This window comes from Miniopterus natalensis, chromosome 19 (genome assembly GCF_054644295.1).
Source record: "Miniopterus natalensis isolate mMinNat1 chromosome 19, mMinNat1.hap1, whole genome shotgun sequence".
In the NCBI taxonomy this organism is placed as follows: domain Eukaryota; kingdom Metazoa; phylum Chordata; class Mammalia; order Chiroptera; family Miniopteridae; genus Miniopterus; species Miniopterus natalensis.
In genome coordinates this window covers 14,190,180-14,212,084 of record NC_142099.1, presented here as the reverse complement: position 1 = coordinate 14,212,084, position 21,905 = coordinate 14,190,180, and the positions used below count along the sequence as shown (strand labels likewise).

The 21,905-nt window shown below is 54.3% G+C and overlaps 1 protein-coding gene across 1 annotated transcript; it reads right to left on the bottom strand.

Annotated features, from left to right (window-relative positions):
- Positions 1-8,933: 8,933 nt before the first annotated feature.
- RHBG (Rh family B glycoprotein) lies at positions 8,934-20,333 on the bottom strand. Its single transcript, XM_016221358.2, has 10 exons — positions 20,147-20,333; positions 14,730-14,916; positions 14,071-14,221; positions 13,785-13,932; positions 12,024-12,190; positions 11,577-11,714; positions 11,332-11,465; positions 10,424-10,545; positions 9,333-9,406; positions 8,934-9,144 (listed from the first exon to the last, which is right to left on the bottom strand). The coding sequence occupies exons 1-10, from the start codon at positions 20,331-20,333 to the stop codon at positions 9,076-9,078; spliced, it is 1,377 nt and encodes a 458-aa protein (XP_016076844.2). The 3' UTR covers positions 8,934-9,075.
- Between the last annotated feature and the right edge of the window lie 1,572 nt (positions 20,334-21,905).

Sequence of the window (21,905 nt, the reverse complement as noted above, 5' to 3'; positions counted from 1 at the left end):
TCTGCTTCAAGGTGGCTCAGCCAAGAGCCTTCAAATGCAAACCCAGGTCACCTGTGCCTTTGCTAACAGGTACAGAGCCCCTCCAAGTGCCAGGTGCTGCTCTGTGTGCTGGGGCACCAGCCCCTGCAGATGGACCCCAGGACCTCGGACCTCATGAGGCTAGTGGGGAGACAAACAAGGACCCAAACAAATAGGTAAAACACATAGAGTGTCAGGTGGTGATAAATGATCTGGAGAAAAACAGATCATGAAAAGGGACGTGGAGGGCTGGGGTTGGGTGAGGAACTGCAATTTAAAATAAGGTGCTTAGGAAAGGCCAGGTTTTTTTTTTTTCCAACTCTTTCTTGTAAAAAATGTTAAATAGAAGCAAAATTCCCTGGCCAGTGTTGCGCAGTGGTTAGAGCATCGGCCTGCTCACTGAAGGGTTGAGGGTTCGATTCCCCATCAAGGGCACATACCTGGTTTATAGGTTTGATCCCCAGCCAGGGTTGAGGCAGGTGTGGGAGGCAATCAGTTGATGTGTCTCTCTCACACAGATGTTTCTCTCTCTCTCTCTCTGTCTCTCCCCTTCCCTCCCTTCCACTCTCTCTAAAAATCAATGGAAAAAATATCCTCAGGTGAGAATTCACAACAACAAAATAGATACAAAAATAAACACTAGCTTGGCCTGTTTGGTTCAGCGGTTGAGCATTGACCTATGATCCAGGCAATAGCAGTTCAGTTCCCAGTCAGGGCACATGTCTGGGTTTTAGGCTTGATCCCCAGTTGGGGGAGGGCGTGCAGGAGGCAGCCGATCAATGACTCTCTCATCATTGCTGTTTCTATCTCTCTCCCTTCCTCTCTCTGAGATCAATAAAGACATATTTTAAAACATAAATAAACAAATAAACAGACTAGCCTAATGAAGCCTCACCTCTCCATCACCCAGCTTCAACAACTGCCAATCTTGTTCAACCTGCACTTTCACCTCCTAAGTTGTTTTGAAGCAAATCTCAGATATCTCTTTTCATGGAGGCTGTGATTCAAGCAAAGACCAAAGGAGACAAGGAAGCCAGCTGAGGAAGCCAGCCATGTGGTCACTGGGGAGGCGAGTGTTCTAAGCAGAAGGTCAGCAAATGCAAAAGCCTCGTGCCTGGTATTTGGAAAACCAGGCTCTCATCTGGGCTTTGCCCCCGCTGGCTGTTTAACCTTACATGAGTCTCTTAACTGCTCTGAACTGAAGTTTTGTCATCTGTGAATCGGGACTGATGCCCTTACTCTATAGGACATTTGTAGTGGTGGAGAGAGGACCCCTGGAGTGTTTCATAGAAGTGGAGCAATGTGGCAGAGTCAAAGTCTACTCGCAGGCAGGTCTGGCCCCAGAGAAACTCAGTGAGTTGGTGGAGGTGAGACAAAGGCCCCTAAGGTTCCCAAGACTAGGTGGAGGTTAGAAAGGGAGTCGGGGGGTGATTTTGTGTAGAAGGCTACCCTTGAACTCAGTCTACCAGGCCACAGTGATGGGGAGGGCTTGGCCATGTTTGCTGGCCCACCCCTCACTCCCTCCCCCCATGGATGGGCCATGGGATCCCAGGCTGCTAGAGACAAAGTGAGGGGCTGAAGGCTGAATGGCCAACTGTTCTCTGTGGAGGCTTGGCGTCCTATAAAGACTCTTAGCACCACCTCCACCTCCCTCCCAGGGTGATTATCACCCAGAGGGGCCTTTCCTTGGGGACAAAAAAAAGACCCTCAATTCCCATCCTCTAGGCAGGATAATGGGCCATTCACACCGAGGGACCCCAGCCCACACCTGGACCTCTCAGGCAGCCCCCACAGCCCCATTGTCCCAGGCCTGCCTTACAAGGGTGTCATTGGCAGGGACGCCCTAGCCCCAGCTGGAGCACTCCTGGCCCTTCCCCCACCTCTTCAGCCGTCTGGACTCAGGGCTTGATTTGGGGGGAGGTCAGCCCACCATTCATCCCACAATCGTTCACTGAATTCCCCTCCTCTTGAAGTCCTTACGGGGCAATGGGAAAATGGGAAGAAATAATTAGGAAAACCATTAGCGTCTCCAGGCCCATCTGAGAGGGATTAAGGGATTAAAGCCTTCCAACCAATCTCTCCTACTTTAAGGTTGTTGTAGGGGTTTTGTGTTCAGGACTTTTTTTCTCTTCTTTTTCCCTGGGTTGGGCAGACGAAAGTCTTGGTGGATCCTTCCTTCAAAAGCTTCAGATAAAAGTCAAGACATTGAAGTTTCAGATGGAGAAAAATGAAAGCAGGTGTCGGGGGAGGGTCCCTTTCCAAGCTCTCCTGGGCCACCTTGGACCACTTCTGGGACATGAGTGGATGGGGGAATGGGGTGGGGGTGGGGGGCAGGCTGGGCCAGAGGGGAAGCCCAGACAGGCCTGCTGAGAGCCAACAGGCTCCTTTGGAGGGCCCAGCCCTGCTTGCCAGGCCACCTACCACCTCCTTCAAGTCCTAGCTGAGGGCTCAGCTGCTTCTCTTGTCCTTGATCAGGTCCAACTGAGGCAAACTGGGACAAAGGGCAACTGGCCATTCATGGAGCTCTGGTAGCCTGAGGGTGGAGGTCAGGGAGGGTAGAGCAGAGCGGGCAAGGCTCAGCAACGAAACTGATGGGGCTCTCATTGTTTGGAACAACAGGCAGCCACTGGCTTCCCGCAGTGTCTGGTTAGGGTGACAGATAAAAGAACAGCTCCTTACAACACCCTGTGAAAGGGGCTGGACTATGAAAGGGGTGAGGGCACCTACAGTGGACAGGCCTCATCTGGTCTGGAGGGATGAGGGACAGTTCCCTGGAAGATATAACTACATCTTATTTATGAGAGTACTCCCTCCAGAGGCCTGGCACCCAGTAGGTACTCAGTAATTGTGAGGTACACGGTCCATTCAGATGCATGATTCCCATTTTACAGAGTGTTTTACGGTCCCATTGACATGGTTCCCTAACCACAGGCAAAATTCAAATACTCTATCACCTGGCTGAAGGCAAAGGGGAACTGTGGAGGCACCAACAGCTCTGGGTGCTGGGAAGCAGAGGTGCACATTAGGGTGTTCACCCCAATTCTCCCTTGAGTCTTCCTGTACTCCATCCAACCTGCCCCTAAATCTTCTGGGGAAGACAGATAGTGGCATCACTGGCTCACACAGTCCGTCTCATGCATGCACATACTGGCTTCCCTGGTTCCAGTGTGGGGCTCCGAGGAGTGAAGGTTGCCCCTCCACCTCTCTAGAAGTCTCAGCTAAATCCCCTTTGAGCCTCTGTACCCACCCACCTGTGCCTCGAAGGGCCTAAGGCGAGGCGGGGCAGGCCCTTCCCAAGCTGGAGGCAGGCAGGTCACCCTGGAGCCTGCACCTGGCCAGTGGTGCGGGTGATAGATGCTGGCAGCTGCAGCCTGCTAGAGTATTAATAATCAAGTTCATTAATGGTCTTAATTAGCAACTGCCAACAAGAAGCCCAGTGCTAATTCCAGCAATAATCGAGGCTGGAGGGGCCTGGACAGGAAGGGTGGGTGCAGGATGGATGGCTTGTAGGCACAGTGTATAGAGTTGGGTTCAGCTACAGCCTGAATAGCTGGAGAGATGGGAAGAAGGGGGACCCTGCCCCCCACTGCTTCCCACACCAGGGTTCCTCGACCCCCCCAGGCACAGGCACCTCAGATGGTGGCTGGGACACAATGAAATGTGAGGGATTGCAGGGAGGGGAGACCTCTGTCTGTGCTTCAGAGCCAGAACTCAGACAGCAGCCCGTGGGATGAAGGCGAGTCTGTAAAAGCCCAAGTGAAATGAGCTAGAAGGGGATTGGGAACAAGCTCCACAGTGTCCTGGAGCCACATTCCTTGCTCTGAGGAGACGGAGATGGATGGTGCTGAGCTGGAGAGGAGGGACACTGGAGTGTGTGTGTGTGCGTGTGTGTGTGTGTGTGTGTGTGTGTGTTGGGGGGTGGAGGGGAGCAGCTTAGCAGCTTCTCCAGCTCAGCATTCTCCTGCCAAGAAGAGCAGGGTAGGAAAAGCAAGTTTAAGAATCCAGACAATGCCCAGGGACAACAAAGCCCACTTCCTCTCTCAGCCTCAGAGCCAAGCTGAGCCTGCTTGGGTCCTGCCTAGGCACCCAAAGACACACCAGAGCAGACCCTGAGGGCCATGGAAATACAGGCTGAAGAGAGAGGGCCAAAAAGAGGGAGGGCGAAGGGAGGGAGGGTGTGCTCTGGGGTTCAGGCAGCTGGAGGTTCTGGCCCTGTGTGGAGACGTGTGAGGATGTGGGTTTATCTTCTTTCTGCAGTGGCTCTCAGGGATGAGTTTCCATGAACCTGCGTGGCCCCAGGTCAGACTGCTTTGAAGCAGAGACCCAGACAAGAGAGCAACAGGGCGAGAAGCTGCAGGAGGGCTCCCTTCCAAAGGTGGGGAGTGGGCAGAGCTCTGGCTTCCATGCTTCCCTGGCACCATGCATTAATGCTTCAGCACCCAGCCCACGTCCCCTGATCCCACTTTTATCCAATAGCCTCCCAAACGCTCTCCCAGGAAGCCAGGCTCCTCCGCCCCCACCCCAACTCACCGCCACCCCAAGATGGGGACATTGTGCCTGGATCCTCATCAAGGCCAGGAAGAGAGAAGGGCGGGAAGAGCTCCACCTTAGTGGAAGGCTGGGCCGACCCTCAAATGAACAGGCCTCATAGGTAGCTAGGACTCCTGCCTGCGGGAAGACTGCCTGCCCTGCAGCATCTTCTCCCTCCTCTCTCATTCAGCCCTCTCCTGCCATACTGGAGACCTGAACTTCCTGGGACAGTTCTCAGTTTGGTGTTGCCTTGATTGATTTTGCCCCCCTCAACCATTATGAGTCCTCGAAGCATCACTGAACCATCTCCGAAACAGATTTTCACCTTAGTGGCATCAGCCCTTGATCTAAGTCTTTGTGGGCATTTAGGAAAGAGGGACTTGGGTCCTGCACTGTGCTGGGTCTCAAGCCTGTACCCTGTACTGTCCTGAAGCAGGGGCTGAGTGCCCAGCTAAAAGAGACTCTGCTCTGAGCACAGAGCTCCCTTGCCCACTGTCCAGGTATTTTCCTCCAGTGTTGGATCAATACCATCTGTTGGATGGACACAGACTCCTGGGCAGGGATAGAGGGACTCACCTCTTCCACTTGTGGGAAGCGACTTGCTGTGACAACCCCCCACCTTACATCATTGGAGAAGTTTATTTCAGTCGGGTGCTCTGTACCGGCCTTTCTCCCAGTTCCTCAACTGGCGGTGGACAGAGAGGGAGGTGGGAAGGAAGGCCCGGACTAGTCTTGGGCTCAGAAGTAAGAGAGGATCCCTGGGGCATCTGGCCAGTAACAACCCACTCTGGGGAAACCAGGGGTATTTCTCTTGGGGTTCTGGAAGGGAGCTGGCTCCAGAGACAGCTGTGAGATTCCATTGGCTGAAGCAATGGGAAAAAGTGGACAGAGAGGGAGGAGGGGCGTGGTTAACAGGTAGGGCGGGTGGGAAGAGCTGCAATATGGACCAGGTTTACCATCCTGGAGACGGAGCCTCAGAGAAAGGCAGGGGCTTGTGCAGGTCACTGAGACGGGGGGTGGGGGGGTGTCAAGCTGTGGGCCCGCCGTGGCCCGGCCCCTCTTTGGAGAGAGGAGTAGGTGTGGGGCGGACAGGTGACCATCCCTCCGGGGCCGAGGCCTGGCTGCAGTCGCCGTCTGCCCGCCTCGCCGGGCGGCCGCGGCCGGGATCAGACGGCGCGCAGACAATGGCGCTCTGTGCGCGGGCGGGCTCGCGGCTCATCCCTATGCAGCGAGCCCTCCCGCCCCGCCGGCCGCCTCGCCTCCCCTTTCAGGCGGCCCGGGGAGTTCTCACAGGCCGCGGGCATTAGCATAGCGGGCTCGCCGCCGGGAGACATTGGCTCTCATTGTTCCCCGCGCTCCGGCGGCGGCGCGGGGCCCGGGATCTTGGCCGGCGCGGGACGGCTGCGGGCGGGCGGGCCAGACAAAGGGGATGGGCGCCGCGCCGGGAGGCGGCGGGCTGGGCGATCCCGACGGTGGGAGAGAAATATCGAGGTGAGGTGGGGGGTCGCGGCGGCCGAGTTTGTCTGCCCCTGGACGGCCACCCCCCCCTTCGGACACCCAGGCCGCGTCTAATTCCGACCCCCGCTGGGGCAGCTGCGCGCCGTGATGTGAATCCCAATGAGGGGGCGGGGTCAGGTCTCAGGCCTTTCCCTGGCCGCCCGCGCTCAGCACAGGTCCTCCAGAGGTCACAGGAGCAGCTCCTAGCTCCTGGCCCGGGGGTATATGGCCACACGGGCACAGGCGCACCCTGAGGCCCCTGGGGGACCTTGGGTCTCCCATTCACATGCACTTGTGCCAGAAGAGTGGGAAACCTTGCTCTCAGTGCCTCTGGCTCTGCCAGCTTCACCACTGACTGACCTCAGTGCAGCCTGGCTCCCCTTCAGTAGGGCCCTGGGAGATGAGCAGGGGCTGTGTCCTTGGCCATCACTGTCCCCAGAGCTCAGGTACTGGGGCTCGAAAGAGTTCATGAATGGGCAAATGTCTGATGGCCCTGCATTGAGAGATATGATGGTGGTGATCAGAGGGGCTGTCCCTGAGGGGCAGAGGCTTCATTGTCCTGACGGGGTGAGGAAGGAGCCCCCTGGACCCCTGTCCCTGCCATCTTCTTGACCTTATCATTGTCACCCTGTTGACCTTGCCTGAATGGATGGGCCGCCATGTGGGGGACCAACAGTGATAAGCAAAGAGGACCAAGGAGGAGTTTGGTCCTGGTTCAGCCAAGGGCTCCAAGGATACCTGTCTTTTCTGCCCACTGAACTCCCTGCCTGAAAGCAATGATGGGGGAGATGGCCCCCATATCCAGACCACAAATGATGGCTCAGTCCAACTAAACAGAACAATCTATGGATGACCTACCAATGTGCTAGTCATTAGAGGCAAAACTAGGGGTGGGGGAGAGAAGGAAATGCAGAGTTAAAAACCAAGGGCCTGTTCTAGGAGACTTCACCGCTGGACAGAGTACCCAAAGCCATGGGGCCAGAGCTCAGCTACATCTTCCAGGACTCATGGGAATGATAGAGCTTGGAACTACCTGGCTACAGGAGGTGCAGGGCCATCTCTTATAGGACAGCAGCCACCTTGTCTATCCTTCCTCAGGGACCTCTTGGAGGGCCATCCTGGGACCTGTGGCCTTTCTTCCCTTGGAAGCTGGCTGGATAACTGCCCTCCACCAGAGAGGGCTCAGTTGTCCCTTCTCTAGGAAGCCTCTCTGGAGTGAGGTGAGAGCAGTGAAGAATGCAGGCTAGAACAGCCCATCTTTTCAGGCCTGGAGAAGATTTAGTAGTGGTCAAGAAGGAACCGGCAGTAGAGGGAGAGGATCAGGTCAAGAAAATTTAGGTATCGTGAATAAATGAATATTCATAGCTTTCCCCACCCAGAATGAGTTGGGGTAGGGAGGGATCTTATCCCTATCGTTGAATTTTCCTTTGCCTGGAGTCGTTCAGGTCTCTGAGGACTGCTTGGAGAGCTTTGGGGCAGAGCAGGTCAGCAGGACTGGGAGCTAAAGTCCCAGAGGGTGGCATGCGGGCTGGGGCCTCAGCTCTCTCAAACTCCCTCCCAGGAGGGGCTGACAGGACTGGAACCTCTTTGCCATGTCAGCACTCGTCCTTATGACTCAGCACCAGAATCTCCCCCAACACACCTACCCAGCCAGCACTGGGCAGGAGAGGGCGGGGGTAGGGGGGTGTCCCAGTTCTTTAGGGTTGGGAAAGGAGCTTGGGTCTACTGGAGGGATGGATTCTCTGTTGGATGAGATCTGAAAGCCCTAGTGCCCGCTTGATATGTAGTGGGGGCTGGGAGCTCAAAAACGAGTGTGGCATTAATGGTGAGGACCAAAGATGAAGCAGACAGGAAGGCTGTTAGGCTATAGGAAGAACTTCCATTGGTGATAGGACAGAGGGGCAAGAAAGCCTCATTCCTCTGCTGTGTCTGGAGCGCCCTCTGGTGGTCAGATGACTTGAGGCCATCCGAGGCCCTGGCCCTTTTTCCCCCCATCCTTCTGAGGCAACTCTCATGAGCTCCTCTACTCCTCAAAAGTGGGACAGGGACATCAGGTGGCATCTGGCTGCTTCCAGCTTCTGAGGAGTTAGTAGCAAAGAATTCCTTATGCCCCTCATAGGCCCTGTGGGTGCCCTCTTCCTACTCTGCTCAGAAGCTGCCCAAGTTGAGGGTCACAGTGGCAGCAGTTCTGGAATATAAGAACTCTCCAGCAGCCTGGGCTGTCCTCTAACAAACACAGGCTTTCTGGCAGAGAGTGAGCTCCTTGTTTCTCCAGGCAGGCAAGCCCATGCTGGGTACCCATCTGGTAGAACACAGCATCCTAGAGGGGGTTCCATAGACCCAGAGAGGTGAGATGTTTCCCACCTCAAGTTTCTTTTTCTTTTTTAAAATATATTTTTATTGATTTCAGACAGAGAGGAAGGGAGAGGGAGAGAGAGATAGAAACATCAATGATGAGAGAGAGTCATTGATTGGCTGCCTCCTGCACACCCCTGCTGGGGATTGAGCCTGCAACCTAGGCATGTGCCCTGACCAGGAATCAATGGTCGATGCTCCTGGATCATAGGTTGATGCTCAACTGCTGAGCCATGCTGGCCAGGCCCACCCCAAGTTTCTAACACTGAATTAGAGGGTAAGAGGAACTCCCCAAGTTCCCAGTTCACAAAAAAAGGAGTCAGAGTCCTTGGTGATAGTGTTATCATCCTCGGAGAGCCAGGCCCTGGCTCACACTGTAACTGTGTTGACCAGTGGATCAGCGGTCACCTGGGTGCCTCATGAGTTGTGGGTGGTGGTGGTGGTGAGGCTGCTGGGAGGTTGTTACCCCACCACGGCCAGTCACAGCCCTGCTCCTCCACCACTTCCCAGGCCTTCTCCAGCCCTTCCCCTAGTGCTGCCTATGGAAAGGAGGCTCCTTCTGGCTCATGACTTCTTTTTTGCAGTAGGAAGGATGGGAGCTACAAAAGAACTTCCCAATCGTAGCCAGTCATTATCTTCTAAAAGGAGAGCATCTTCTCAAGGGCTGGAAGCAAGTCAGGCTTGAGTGTCTCGTTCCTCCTCCCTGAGAGGTCCCTGGGCTTCATCCTCATGCTCCCCAGGTACCTGGAGGGCAGGGGTAGGGGGGCAGGTAAAAGGGTTGCTCCAGGTGGCTGAATGCCACAGCTCAGGGGTATACCCCAGAGAAGAATGAATGAGCAGGCAAGGAAGGGGAGGCAGGTTGGATCTTAGGAAGTGAGGCAGGGGAGGGTGACAGGGCCCTGTGGGCCTGAGGGGCTGCAGCTTGGTCTTACCTCCCAGTAAATCTGGTCCTCGTAACACTGAGAGTCTGGGGGGGCATCCAGAAAGGGCAGCCTCAGTAGGAGCCCTGGTGGTGGTAGGGGAAGATGTGTGAGGCTTTTTGCTGTCTCCATAAGGGAGGCTGCCACCCAGTGCCACAAGGCACAGAGGAGTTGGGAGGCCTGGGGTCAGCAAGATGCCTAGCCCAGGCAAGTCACAGTTGTATCTGTCAAGCACCTACTGTGTGCCAGGCCCTGTGCAAAGGGCTTGACAAGCACTGCCTTCCTGAGTAATCATAGCAATCCTGAAGGTGAATGTGACCCCTATATTACAGAGAAGTTAAGTAATTCACTCAAGTTGTACACAGTTGGTAATGAACCAAATAGTGATTCTGTCATGAATCACAGCTGCTTTCTGTGGCCTCCTGTCCAGGAGGGGTGCAGAAAGTGTTTATTGAATGAATGATTGATTCATTCAATCAATCAATCAATCAATCAATCAATCAATCAAACCTAGTCTAAGAATGAAAATTTAGAGTAGAGAGCAGGAGGATGAAGATACTAAGTCATAGGTTTTATTTTGAAGACCAAAAGGACTAAGGCCAGACATCAGGAAGGACTGCCTGATCCAGCATCAGTGGGCAGTCAGCCTCGTTGGAAGGTTTTTGTGCTTCAACCTAATGGTAAGCCAAGCCAACTCCTTGGCTCCCTGTGCCCCTGCGGGGGAACAAGATAGCTAGCTTGTCATCTCCTTCAGGGACTCAGCCTGAGGTTGGACTGCCCTCTACTGGGGAGAGGGAGCGGCACAGGGAAGCCACAGAACCAAAGTAGTGGAACCCAACACAGCCCCTAGCCAAGCTCCACCTTTCCTTGGCACCAGGGGGAAGCAAGTGCCCACTTGCTCCTCCTTACCTGGAGGAGGTTACCCCTGAACTCTACAACCGCACCCCACACCTGGCACAAAGTAGGTGCTCAATAAATATCTGAGTAAATAAATAGCAGGGGGATGGGATCCAATGGCCTTTCCTCCAGAGAGCCCCCTTTCTCTGTCTTTTGCCCTCCCTGGAGCTCCTGCCAGTCCTCCACCCCCAGCCAAGGTCACTCACCTCCAATACCCCCGCCCACAGAGGCAAACGTCAGTGTGACAAACAACCCGAAGAGCTGGTACATGGCCTGAGACGTGGCACTGCGCTGACCCGTGGCAATGAGTGGAAACACGCTCTGTAGGCTGCAGGGAGAGGTTGTGGGGAGACAGGGCTGGTCAGTGCACCAGAGCATTGCATCATGCAGCGGCTAAAAAGCCTTCAGGGGCCCTGGCTGGTGTTGCTAAGTGGTTAGAGCATTGGCCCACGCACCTAAGGGTCTCAGGTTCAATTCCTGGTCAAGGGCATGTACCTGGGTTGCGGGGTTTGCTCCTCGCCCTGTCAGGCTGTGTTAGGGAGGCAACCAGTAGATGTGTCTCTCTCACAGAGATGTTTCTCTCTGTCTCTCTCCCCTTCCCTCCTTTCCTTCCTCCCTTTCACTCTCTCTGAAAAGCAATGGAAAAAATATCCTCTAGTGAGAATTAACAAAATAAAATAAAAGGGCCTCAGGGGAACCCACCAGGCTGTCTCATCTTGCTCCAGTCAGGCCCGCAGCTGGGAACACCCTCCCACCCTCGTGTGATATCAGACACCCACACACCTTCCAAGACTCAGTTGGAGGGTCACTTTTGCCTGCGCTCTCCTCTGAGCCTTGATGTGCACAAGTTGATCCCAAGGGTCACTATCTCTCACCAACCCTTTAGTAACACTATTGAAATCATTTGTTCAGTGACCTGCCAAACTTGACTGAGGACCAGGAAGGCAGTCCCCTGGGTGGTCTTGCTCACTCTAGTGTCCTCAGCTCCCAGAATATGGATGAATAAATGAAAATAGACTGCTTTTTTTTGTTGGTGCACACAGGAAGGAGAGAGTGAGGGAGATCATTCCAAGGGGGTAATGACTTCGGTGTGGATTGATGGCAGGGGACTTACCCATCTCCGTAAGCTTCATGGGTGGCCAGCCCAGTCACAAGGACCCCCAGTAGGGCTCCCAGGACCCCAGGCATTGCATGAAGGTTATGGACACCACATGTGTCTTGAACTTTGAATTTTGACTCAAGGATGGGCTGGAGAACAGGATACCAATAATGAGTCTCGTGTGCTCCTCCCACCCCAGGCCTGTAGAGAGGTGGGAGGAAGGGCCCCTGTTCTGCCCAGGGTTGGAGAGGCATTTGTACCGTGAAGAACTTGTACCCCAGCGTGGAGACAGTTCCAGCCAGGAAGCCAGCTGCTAGGGCCCCAAAGGGTGTCAGCATCATTTCACTTGATGTCCCCACCACAACCCCTCCAGCCAGTGCTGCATTCTGGATGTGGACCTAAAGGAGCAGGGAAGAGTAAGGCATTGGAGGCCCTTCCAAATCGTCACACCCACATCTAACCCAAGCCTGTCCACCACACCACAGTGGCGCCTACTGCTTCTGGAAGTCCCTCCACCACCTAGCCTCTAACTCTCCTGCTATTGTATCACTGTCTCACACCCTGACCCCACCGCCTCTAGGCCAGGTGGAACTTCATGTGCCTGTGTCCTTACCTGTTCCCCAAGAGAAGTGGCCTCACTGGGTCCCAGACCTCTCCTCCCCCTCCCAGTTCCTCCCTCTGCTTTGCCCAAGGCCTCCTTCCCATACCATGTCCAACCGCCCATCCCTCCCGACAAGGGCTGACAAGGTGAAGGTGCTGAGGGTGCTTGCGGTCAGGGAGTAGTAAGTGTTGAGGACTGTCCGATGCTGCCCGTCCCCCAGCGCAGTGGGTGCGGAGTTGAAACTGGGCCAGAAGATCCACAGGAAGATGGTCCCTAAATGGTGGGCAGGCAGGCAGAGTGAGAGGAAGTAAGTGGCTGCCCACGAGATACAAGCTGAGTAACTGCAGGTAAGTCACCTCCTCTCAGCAGCCTCAGTTTTCTCATCTGTACAGTGGGGATAATACCTGTCTCATAAAGTGAGGACTAAATGAGGTGACACACAGTAGCTATCGAAGGGTTCTGGCCCAAAAGGGAGCTGCCTGACTGAAAACCACAGAGGGTTGAGATTTTTTTTTAAGTATCAGGAAAGGAAAGGAAAAAAGGCAAAGAGCACTGCGTTTCAGCACTAAACTGGGTACTTGATATATGTGTCAGGAAAGGAATTTGTTTTATAACCTCAATGGCCTCTTAGAAAGGACAGATTCTGCAATGTGCAGGCAAGGCCCAAGTGCTGAGCACTGGGTGGGCTGGGCCTGTGCATTTGGGGGTAAGAACTGGAGGTCCATATGCCCTGCCTACCCATGTGAGGTTCCCAGGTCAGTCCTGGAGGGCAAGGGAGGAGCCAAGGGACAAAGTGAGGAAAGGCTGGGAATCTTTGGTAGGGTAAGCATGGCAAGGGGACTAGAGGACGGCCCCCTGGTGTCCAGTGGTCCTTGGGTGTGCCGTAGGACTTCTCCCTGCAACTCGAGAGTCTGCAATAAAATCCACCACACTCACACACTGGTGCTGTGAGGGGGAGAGTTGAGGGAGGAATTAAGGAAAGGTGAGGTGTCTTGTCTGGAAGAAGCTGAGAGGCAGAGGAGAACTGAGAATGTAGGCTTCTGGGCTAGCACGGAAATCTTGGGGAAGCCTTTGAACTTCAAGCCAAACTTACCTGGGTCTCAACGGGCAAGGAGGCCTCAGCTGCCTGAGGGTTACATGTATTCTACTTCACAACAAACCCGGAGCAAGAAATACAAAACCAGCGTCTCTTCAGTCACTTTTCAGTACTACCCATGGGGGGAAAAATCAATTCCTTTCCTGGCTGGTTTATGAAGATAGAGAAAGGAGCCCAGGCCAGGGGAGAGGTACACTCTTAGAAGAAAACAGGTGGTGGTGACTTGTGCTCAAAGGTCAGACCTTACTGCTCCCAGGGATGACCCCCAACCTCCCCCTCCCCCCCAACCCCAGGGCAGGGGCTTCTCTGAAAAACTCCTCGGAGGAAGTGTCCTTAGGAGGTGGGAGGCAGCACTGGGGACAAAGGCCTGGGGGTAAGAGACTCAAAAAGCCTAATGTGAGGGAGACAGTTGGGAGGGAGGAGGAGGGTGAGGGGCCGTGTGCCTGGCTGATGAGTCTGGTTTCTAACTTGTGGGTGGTGGGCCCTGGAGGGTTTTAAGCAGGGATTGGTGCCAACATTTCTGAAAGGCCCCTGGGAATGGGTCTCTGAGCCTATGCATACTCCAGGGCTGAGTTCTACGAAGGCATCATAAAACTGCTGAGAGTCCCAGGTCCCAGGACTCTCATGGAAGAATCCAAGCAGGGAGTTCTCAGCCAGAACCCCAAAGACTACAGGCAGCACCCTGAGACCCGGCCAGGAGATAGTCCTCTCTGGCCCAGATCAAGGTGCCTGGAACTGGCTCCTACCCCACTGCACCCTGGCAGGCCTCACCAATCATGGCAAAGAGGTCCGAATGGTAGATGGAGCTCTGGCGATGCTTGCTCTTTTCCAGATGGGGCCTGTAGAGGACCCGTGAGAGCACCAACCCAAAGTAGGCACCAAAGGTGTGAATGGTCATGGAGCCTCCTGCATCCTTCACCTGGGGAGGCAGAGCTGAGGTGGAGGGGCAGCCCTGCCCCCACTCCCCCACTCCACCCACCCCCTCCTCCTGGTCAGGGACTATCCTGGCCCAGTCCCAGCCCTCGCTCCATTTCCATCCAGACTCACCCAGACTCACCCCCAGGAGACTAAGGAGCACAAACTCGTTGATGCCAAACAGTGTCACCTCCAGCAGGGCCATGAGCAGGAGCTGGGCTGGCCCGGTCTTGCCCAGTACAGCACCAAATGAGATGAGCACAGCCCCGGCGCAAAAGTCAGCATTGATCATGCTGGAGGGTTTCGATGAGGAGGGTGAGAGAGGGCCAAAACAAGGGGAGCCCTGGGGCAAGCGGGGGAGGGGAGGAGGCCAGGAGCCTATTACGTGTCTAAGTTCTTCCCTGGCAGGAGGGGGGATCGCCTTGCCTTTTTGTAGATGGGGAAACCCAGTCTCAGGGAGCAAAGACTCAGAGAACAAAGCCGACAGGTGGAAGAACCGGATCTTGAACTAGGAGCTCTTCTGAACCCTGCCCTTTTCCATGAAGCTCTCCACCCTCCCAACAGCTCTTGGGTAATAACGGGCTTAAAGAAATGCGGGGGGTGGGGGTGGCTGAGTGTGTGGATCAAGGTTGGGAGAAGAAATCAGGCAACGAGAACAGGCAGGGCACCTAAGAGAAATCAACTGATGGGTCAGAAACCGAGTCGTAGAGCAGACGTGAAGGGCAGGGCGTAAGCTGGGGCCGGTGGGCAGGGGCCTCCCAGGCAGACCTGGGGGGGGCAGGGGAGGCAGCTGCTGCCCACCTCTCCACGCCAACATGGATGTAGCTGCCGTGGAAGGAGTGCAGGAAGCCCTGGACGAGTGTGGACCACTGCAGGGCAAAGGCAGCCAGGAGGAAGGTGAAGCCCACGCTGCTGAAGCCGTAACGCTGCAGGAAGGCCATGAGGAAGCCGAAGCCCACGAACACCATGGTGTGCACATCCTGGAAGCCTGAGGGGGTATTTGGGGATGCTCTGGCAACCACCCACAAACCCAGCAGCCACCCTGCCAGGGCCCCCAGCTCTTGAGGCTGGAGCAGATCTATCAAACTCCCCAGTATGGCAGGGCCCCCCAGACTGAGCCACCTGTGCTTAGCTGGCCAGCTTGGAGCAGTGGGACCCAGGCCATCCCTGATGGCCCCATGTCAGAACAAGGGAGCAGAGCCTTTTTCTGCTCTCTTCTCGGCCCCCCCCCCCCCATTTGCCCCATCTCTTGTCCCTTACAACCACCTGCCAAAAAAGTTAAACCTGTGTCTCTGCTGCAATCCCTGTCCCACCACGCTCAAGAGTCTCTCCCCGGTCAGGCTTCTCTTCAATTTCCCCTTTCTGCTGGAAAGTCCTTCTCGAATGTCTAACCTCCTTCCCTCGTACTTCAGGATCTATCCCTCCCCATGTTGAGAATTTTCCCCATATTAAGAAATAATTTACAAAATAGCTTTAAATTGTTAATAGATTACCTCAGGGAAAAGGAAATGAAGGGAGGGACAGGGCTGCTGGCACCCAACGCCTGTGCAAAAGGTGCCCCTGGAGTTATGCAACATGGCGGCTCTGGGAAGGAGGATTCATTTTTTAGTTTGTTTCTTTCTATAGTTTGAATTTTTTATTTTTATAGATGAATTACTTGAATTTTTTTTACTTGTCAATGGGGCTCCTGGGCAGGGAGATTTGGGGCCTTTTCTGTTTGCTTTCTATTCTGCACCAGTGGGCATAAAAAACTAAGCTAATGCTCTAGCCGGCTTGGCTCAGTGGTTAGAGCACCGGCCTGCAGACTGAATGGTCCCAGTTTGGATTTTAGTCAAGGGCGAGTACCTCCGTTGCAGGCAATTGATGTGTCTCTCTCACATCAGTGTTTCTCTCTCTCTCCCCCTTCCACTCTCTCTGAAAAGCAATGGAAAAAAATATCCTCAGGTGAGGATTTAAAAAATACTAAGCTAATAAAAGTAATATACAGTAACACTGACAATAAGATAAATACAAATAATTTGCATTTAGTACTAGTTCTGTGCCCCTCCCCCTCTGTGTAAATAGGGTTTGAAGCATAACCCTGTGTGATATTTGGCATCCATCTGGGCCTGTTTCCTTTGCCTTGGGACTATGTATACAGTGTCATGCTCTGTATCTCTGGCCTTAATTTTTTTTTTAAGTTGTGATTTTTTTAATTTTTAATTTTAGAGAGGAAGGGAAGAGGGGAGAGAGAAGAAGAGGGAGGGCAGGAGGGAGAGAGAGAAAGAGAGAGAAACATCAATCAGCTGCCTCCCTGACTGGAGATTGAACCCACAACCTGGGTATGTGCCCTGACCAGGTATCGAACCAGTGACCTTTTGGTGCTCAGTAGAATGCTCAACCAACTGCGCTACACTGGCCAGGGCACTTTGGCTTTAATTTAAAACACAGCAGAAAGAATATCATGAGTGCTGCTATTGCATTTGTTGTAAATAAGTTCTTGAGAAACAGGGTCAACCATGATCCCAAACTCCCCTTTTACAGCTCCCTGTGAGAAATTTTTCTTAGAACATAGTACTAGGTAATGTTGCTTCCCCTGTAGAACCCAGTCTGCTTTCCCATATTCATGTGACAGATGTTTACAAAGCACTGGTGGTGCATCGGGCTCTAGGAATGGAGCTGCCATCAAGCAGCCACAGTCCCTGCACTCACAGGAGTGAAAAACAGATATCAAAGAATCAAAGCATCACCTATGTAAGCCTTTCTTCGTTCTGATGCGAACACATAACTGATCATATTTCTCTTTTTCCTTGGCCGCCTGGGAGCTCGGAGCTACAATGGAATCTCAACTGCAGCAACTATAAATAGGCCCTTACGGTGTTCATTATTTGTGATACGTGTGTTTTTGTTGTGAATGACCTCAAGTCTCTTGTAGAAAGTAGCAAATCATAAAGAAAACAAAATCATGGTCATCTTTTTTGTTTAATCTGCGAAGCTCCACCAAGCCAAAAATTTATTACTGAACTTCGGAATGTAATCAATAATTTTGAGAGAAACAAACTTTATGCTTTTTTGTGCTGTATGTGGGCTGACAGGAAATGAGTTTGCAAGCTCCTGGCAGAGGTTTGGGTGTGTGCTGGAACTGGAGGGCTGCAGCTCAGCCGCCATCCCCAGCAGCCAAAGGTAGTGAGGATCTAGCGGCCCACTGGCCTTCCTAAATGTTCCCAACGTGGTGTCACTTCTCCAGCCCTGCCCATTACCCAAACCACCAATATTTCTCTTCCCTCCCAGATCTTAAAACCCAATAGAAAAGGAGAGACATCACTTAGAACTCGTCCCACAGTCTAAGTTCTTCTAGGCCTCGCTGCCTGACTTCTTTTCTCCCTGTGCAAACAATAAAGGGGATCCGCCTTGTCTGTTCTTTTGCCCAAGGACAGAAAGATAACGAAGGGGGCTGGGTCACAGGGCTCTGTGCCCATCACATGCTGAAACCACTCCACAACTTGTTTTAAATGGCAATAAGATTTACATCTCCCACCTCAGGTTTGTTTGGAATCAAAACTCAATGCCTTGGCCTTTCAACTGAAGTCTAAACATTAAGAAGTCTCCTTCAGTGGGGAACGTTCCACAGGGACACTCCATGGGCTAGCCAGCTGGAGGGGGGGGGGACGGATAAGATGACCCCTTACCAGTCCCTTCAGGGGATCCCTGTGGGGGCAGGATGGAGCTTACTTGGAGAGAAGATAAGAGCCATCTAGTGCCCTCCCTCCTTCCCTAACTGCCCCTCCCTAACCCCACTAGATGACTCCTGAACAACACTAAGACTATGGGACAAGGAAAGTTAAAGCTGGGGCTTTAGCATCTGACAGAGCTGAACTGAAATTCCAGCTTCTTCCTTCTGACTTTGTGACCTTGGACAAGCCACTTAACCTCTCTGAACCTCGGTTTCCTCATTTGTAAAGTGAGAATTTAAAATATGAAGAGCAGGAAAAATGAGTGTCGAGCTGGGGAGGCCATCCCCCCACGCTCCCTACTCTCACACAAACCACTCTGGTCCTGGTCACATCCCCCTTCCCCACTTCTTCCAAGAAGATCCTGATTCCATCTAAACCTTTCTCCTGGTGAGTGAGGCCTGAGACGTGTGTAAAAAGGACCTATCTATACTTCTTTCTTGAAGCCCTTTCCCATGTTTGCTTCTGTGGTCCCTGCAACCCTGGGTTTTTTTCTTCTTTCTTTTTTCCATTACTCGCCTAATGGGATAAGCAGCATTAATGTGGGGGAAAGGCCCCAGATGGAGAGCCAAGAAACCTGGCTCTAGCCTGGCTTGCTTGCTGTGTGATCTTGGGCAGTAAGATATTTTCTCTGGGTCTCTCTCCTCGTCTCAGTAGAGTTAACCAGATGGGCTCTGAGGGCCCTTCCTACAGGCATAGCAGACAGTCCCTCAGAGGAGCCATCCCCTTGGCATTGGCTAGTCCCCCAGTGGAACAACACTGCAGAGCTCCCTTTCATCTCCCAAATCAAAGGGTGATGGCTACACCCCCTCTGGCCCTGATCCTTTCCCCTGTACACAAGGACAGGTGAAGACCCGGCTCATCAAAGCCACAGGCTCCAGGGACTTCACACCTCCCTCCTCCCCTGACCTTCCCCCACACCAGAGTTCCAAGTCCACAGGGGTGGAAACCTAGGGCAGAAAAAAGAGGGAGGACTCCCAACTGCCATTCCTCTTACTGCCATACAGGGCGGACAAGCTGTGTCCAAGGAGAGCCACCACTGCCGCAGAGGGTGAGAAGCTGGCAGGTTTCAGGGAGGACTTTGAAACAAGCAGGGCTTGGAGGCTTTTAGTGAGGCCTGGGGGAGAAGCAAATGGGGGTACATGGCAGGCAGCCAGGTCAAACCCTTGGACAAAAGCTTAATTCTCTCAGCCTGTGGACTGTTCCCTCCCAACTCCCTATCTCTCTGGACAAATGCATGACCCCAAGAGTCTACCATTCCAGCCCTATTGGCTCTGGCTTTGATCCCAGCTTCCATGGCTCACCTTGTCCAGCGAGGGCTGGGGTGAGGGAGGGGCTATCACCCCCTCTGCCTAGGATGTCTAGGGGTCTGGCGCTTTATGCCCAGGTTTAAACCTCCGCCTCACCCTCTAGATCCTCAGCACTGTGAGCTTCATTTTGTCAGGCTGGGGCTGGGACAGGGTCAGGTGGGGGCAGCCTGCTGCCAGCTCTGCATACAGAAAGGAGGGTAATAACAGCCTGTGGGTTTTTTTATAGAATACTCTCACACTCTGAGCCTTGTTTGAATGTATATCCTTCAACTGAGGCATCCTTCTTCCCATTGCTCAGATGGGGAAACTGAGGCTTAGGGACCTGCCCAAACATTTGTGATGAAGTCCGAGGGATCTGGTGTCCTTGGTCTAAGATGCCCAGGGCCTGGGTCACCAGGCTTGGCCCCCAACCATGAGCTACTGTCCCAGCAGGGGTCAGGGGATTAACACTGGGCCTTGTCAGCAGGCAGGTGAACTGTGGTACAGGGAGCTTGGGATGCCTGAGTCCCAGTTCCCACTCTGCCACTCACATGATGTGTGATCACAAGCAAGTCACAACCTCTTTGAGCCTCAGCTTCCTCCCCTATTAAATGGGCTGATGGCCCTGCCACGCCTCCCATGGGCTGCTACTCTGTGGTTGGCCGGTAGGTAGTTGCATCATTTTTTCTCTGACTCTGGGAAACTAGGGAAGAAATGCCTGAGCCCTGCTAGCCTTGACTGCCCTCATAGCTGGTCCCTGCCATTACCACCTGCTATCTCTCTGGCCCAGGATTCTCCTTCCTGTGGTCAAGGTGGAGGCCCTAGGAAAGGCAAATTCTCTGGAACAGCCGAGCAAGGCCCAGTTAGGCCAACTGGGAGGTGGGACAAAGGAGCCCTTAAAGCTGGGGCTTCAGATCTGGGTTTGAATCCCAGCTCCCTCAATTCTGACAGCGTGATCTTGAACCAGCCACTTAACCTCTGGGGCCTCAGTTTCCCCACCTCTGTCTAATTTATAGACTAAAGGAGGGAATGCATGTGCCGCTCTCAGCGTGATACCTGGAACATGGCAGACACCAGTGAAAGGGTGTTATTATAAATCTGGGGCACCTTCATCTCAGAGCGAGAGGGTTGCCCACCTACCCCTAGGGGTAGACTGGGCACCCAAGTGCCCCCTCCTTTGGGTCCTTGCTCCCGCGAGCCCTCACCCGCACGCACTCACTTGGGTAGCGAAAGTAAAATTCATTGTCCGCGTTACTGTGGTTGCCCCAGTGCCAGAGGGCAGCGTCGGTTTCGCGGTTGTAGCGGACGAACACCGCGAAGAGGACGGCGGTGGCGGCCTGCAGGAGGAGGCAGAGCAGCGGCAGCGGCAGGCGCGGGCCGGCCGCGCGGCGCGGGGGGGCGGCCATGGCAGAGGCGCGGCTCCGGGGCTCCGGCGGCGGGCGCGGGGCGCGGACGGCCGCTCCCGGGCGCGCCGGGCGGCTTTCCCCGAGCCCGTCTCCGCCCACCGAAAGCCCTCCCACGGGCAGGCCCCGCCCGGAGGAGACCTAGCCCCGCGTCTCTGCCCCTCCAGCCCCGGGGGAGGGCGGCGGGCGCCTGGGCAGGGACTGGAAGGGTGGGGCGCGCTCGGACCCGGATCCTGTCTCAGTTTGCCCAGCCGACCCTGGCGCTGTTCTGGCCCGTAGGTATTCTGGGGCACAGCTGTGGACCCAGTGGTGGAAAGGAAGGGAGGGGACCTGCCCCCCCCTTAAAAACAAACAAACCGGTGATAGTTTCGAGAGTGTTTCCCAGTGAATAAGTGGCTCTTAAAGGCCCCGGCCTGGCCTCTCCAGGGTTAACATAAGAGTTTTTTCCAAACTGAAAAATCGGGATGGAGATTGGAGATAAAGGGATGGCTGTCCAGGCCTTGATGATGAACCCAGCTGGGGAGGCCTGAACCCCAGCAGCCCATTTGCTTCCCGGCTCCAATCCTCCTCCCCATCCCCAACCCGCACCCCACCACAGGGCAGCAGGCCTGGCAGGGGCCACATTGACACCTGGCTTCCCTGCCCAGCCCAATGTGGATTTGAGAGGCTTTGGGCTGCCTCAGCAGGTGTAAAGAAGGGAAACCAGATGGAAGGAGGGTCTTCTCACTTAGGAGTCACAGCCCCTTGTTACACAAGCAAGGTTTGCATCCACTGGGGACCTGGTAGACGGACAGTGAGGAGATACTTACTGTGAGCCAGGCTTCAGAGATGAGCCAGATGGGACCCCTCTCTCCAGGAGCCAGTTGGGAGACAGACACTTAGGAGGGAATTTAATTGCCATTGAAGTAAATGTGTGACCCTGGAAGCACAGAGACTCTGGAGATCTAGGAGGAGAGGCTGCAGAACCCACAGGAGTGGGGATGAGGGCGGGGACTGAGATGGAGAATTCCTGTGAGGGAAGGTCCACAGGCAGTCTAGAAGGACAGCCCTGAAATGGGGCAAGTGAAGAAAGAAGAGGGACATTTCAAGAAGGGGCCCAGCATAGACAGAAGCCTGGCTCTGTGAGCATCCAGTGTGCTCAGGAACCGAGGCTGGGGTGGGGAGTCTAGAATGGCCTCGAGGGCCCTGCCGTGGCACATGGCCTCTACCCAGTGGATGCTGGGCCACTGGAGGGCTCTAAACAGGTGGAGGGCCTGGCACTATTGGTTCTGACACCTGCAGGCCTCAAGGGTCTTCAAAAAAGAAAGCTGAAGGCAGGTCTCAGACAGGCTAGTGGGAGGGGAGGCCCTCTGCCTACACTGCCATGCTACTATCTAAGGGGCCCGTCATGTTGGAGGGACTTGTGGGTGTTTGCGCAGATGTTCCAGAGCCCTCCCGGAAAGAAGAGTTGCCATTCCCAGGAGATGTGGTCCAGGTTCGCAGGGCCCAGCCACTCCCCAGAGCAGATGCAGAGTGGGGCTCCTCCTAGGAACGAACTTGCCCCTTCTCAGGAATGGGCAAGCACAGAGGTGACAG

What these genes read in the sequence shown, in the direction of transcription:
- RHBG (XM_016221358.2), bottom strand. Translation starts at nt 20,333, where the DNA reads ATGGCCGCCCCCCCGCGCCGCGCGGCCGGCCCGCGCCTGCCGCTGCCG. An exon ending in ATTTTACTTTCGCTACCCAA is followed by an intron (nt 14,917 to 20,146) that starts GTGAGTGCGTGC and finishes ATACCCCCTCAG; the next exon opens with GCTTCCAGGATGTGCACACC. An exon ending in TGGGGTACAAGTTCTTCACG is followed by an intron (nt 11,466 to 11,576) that starts GTACAAATGCCT and finishes CCTGTTCTCCAG; the next exon opens with CCCATCCTTGAGTCAAAATT.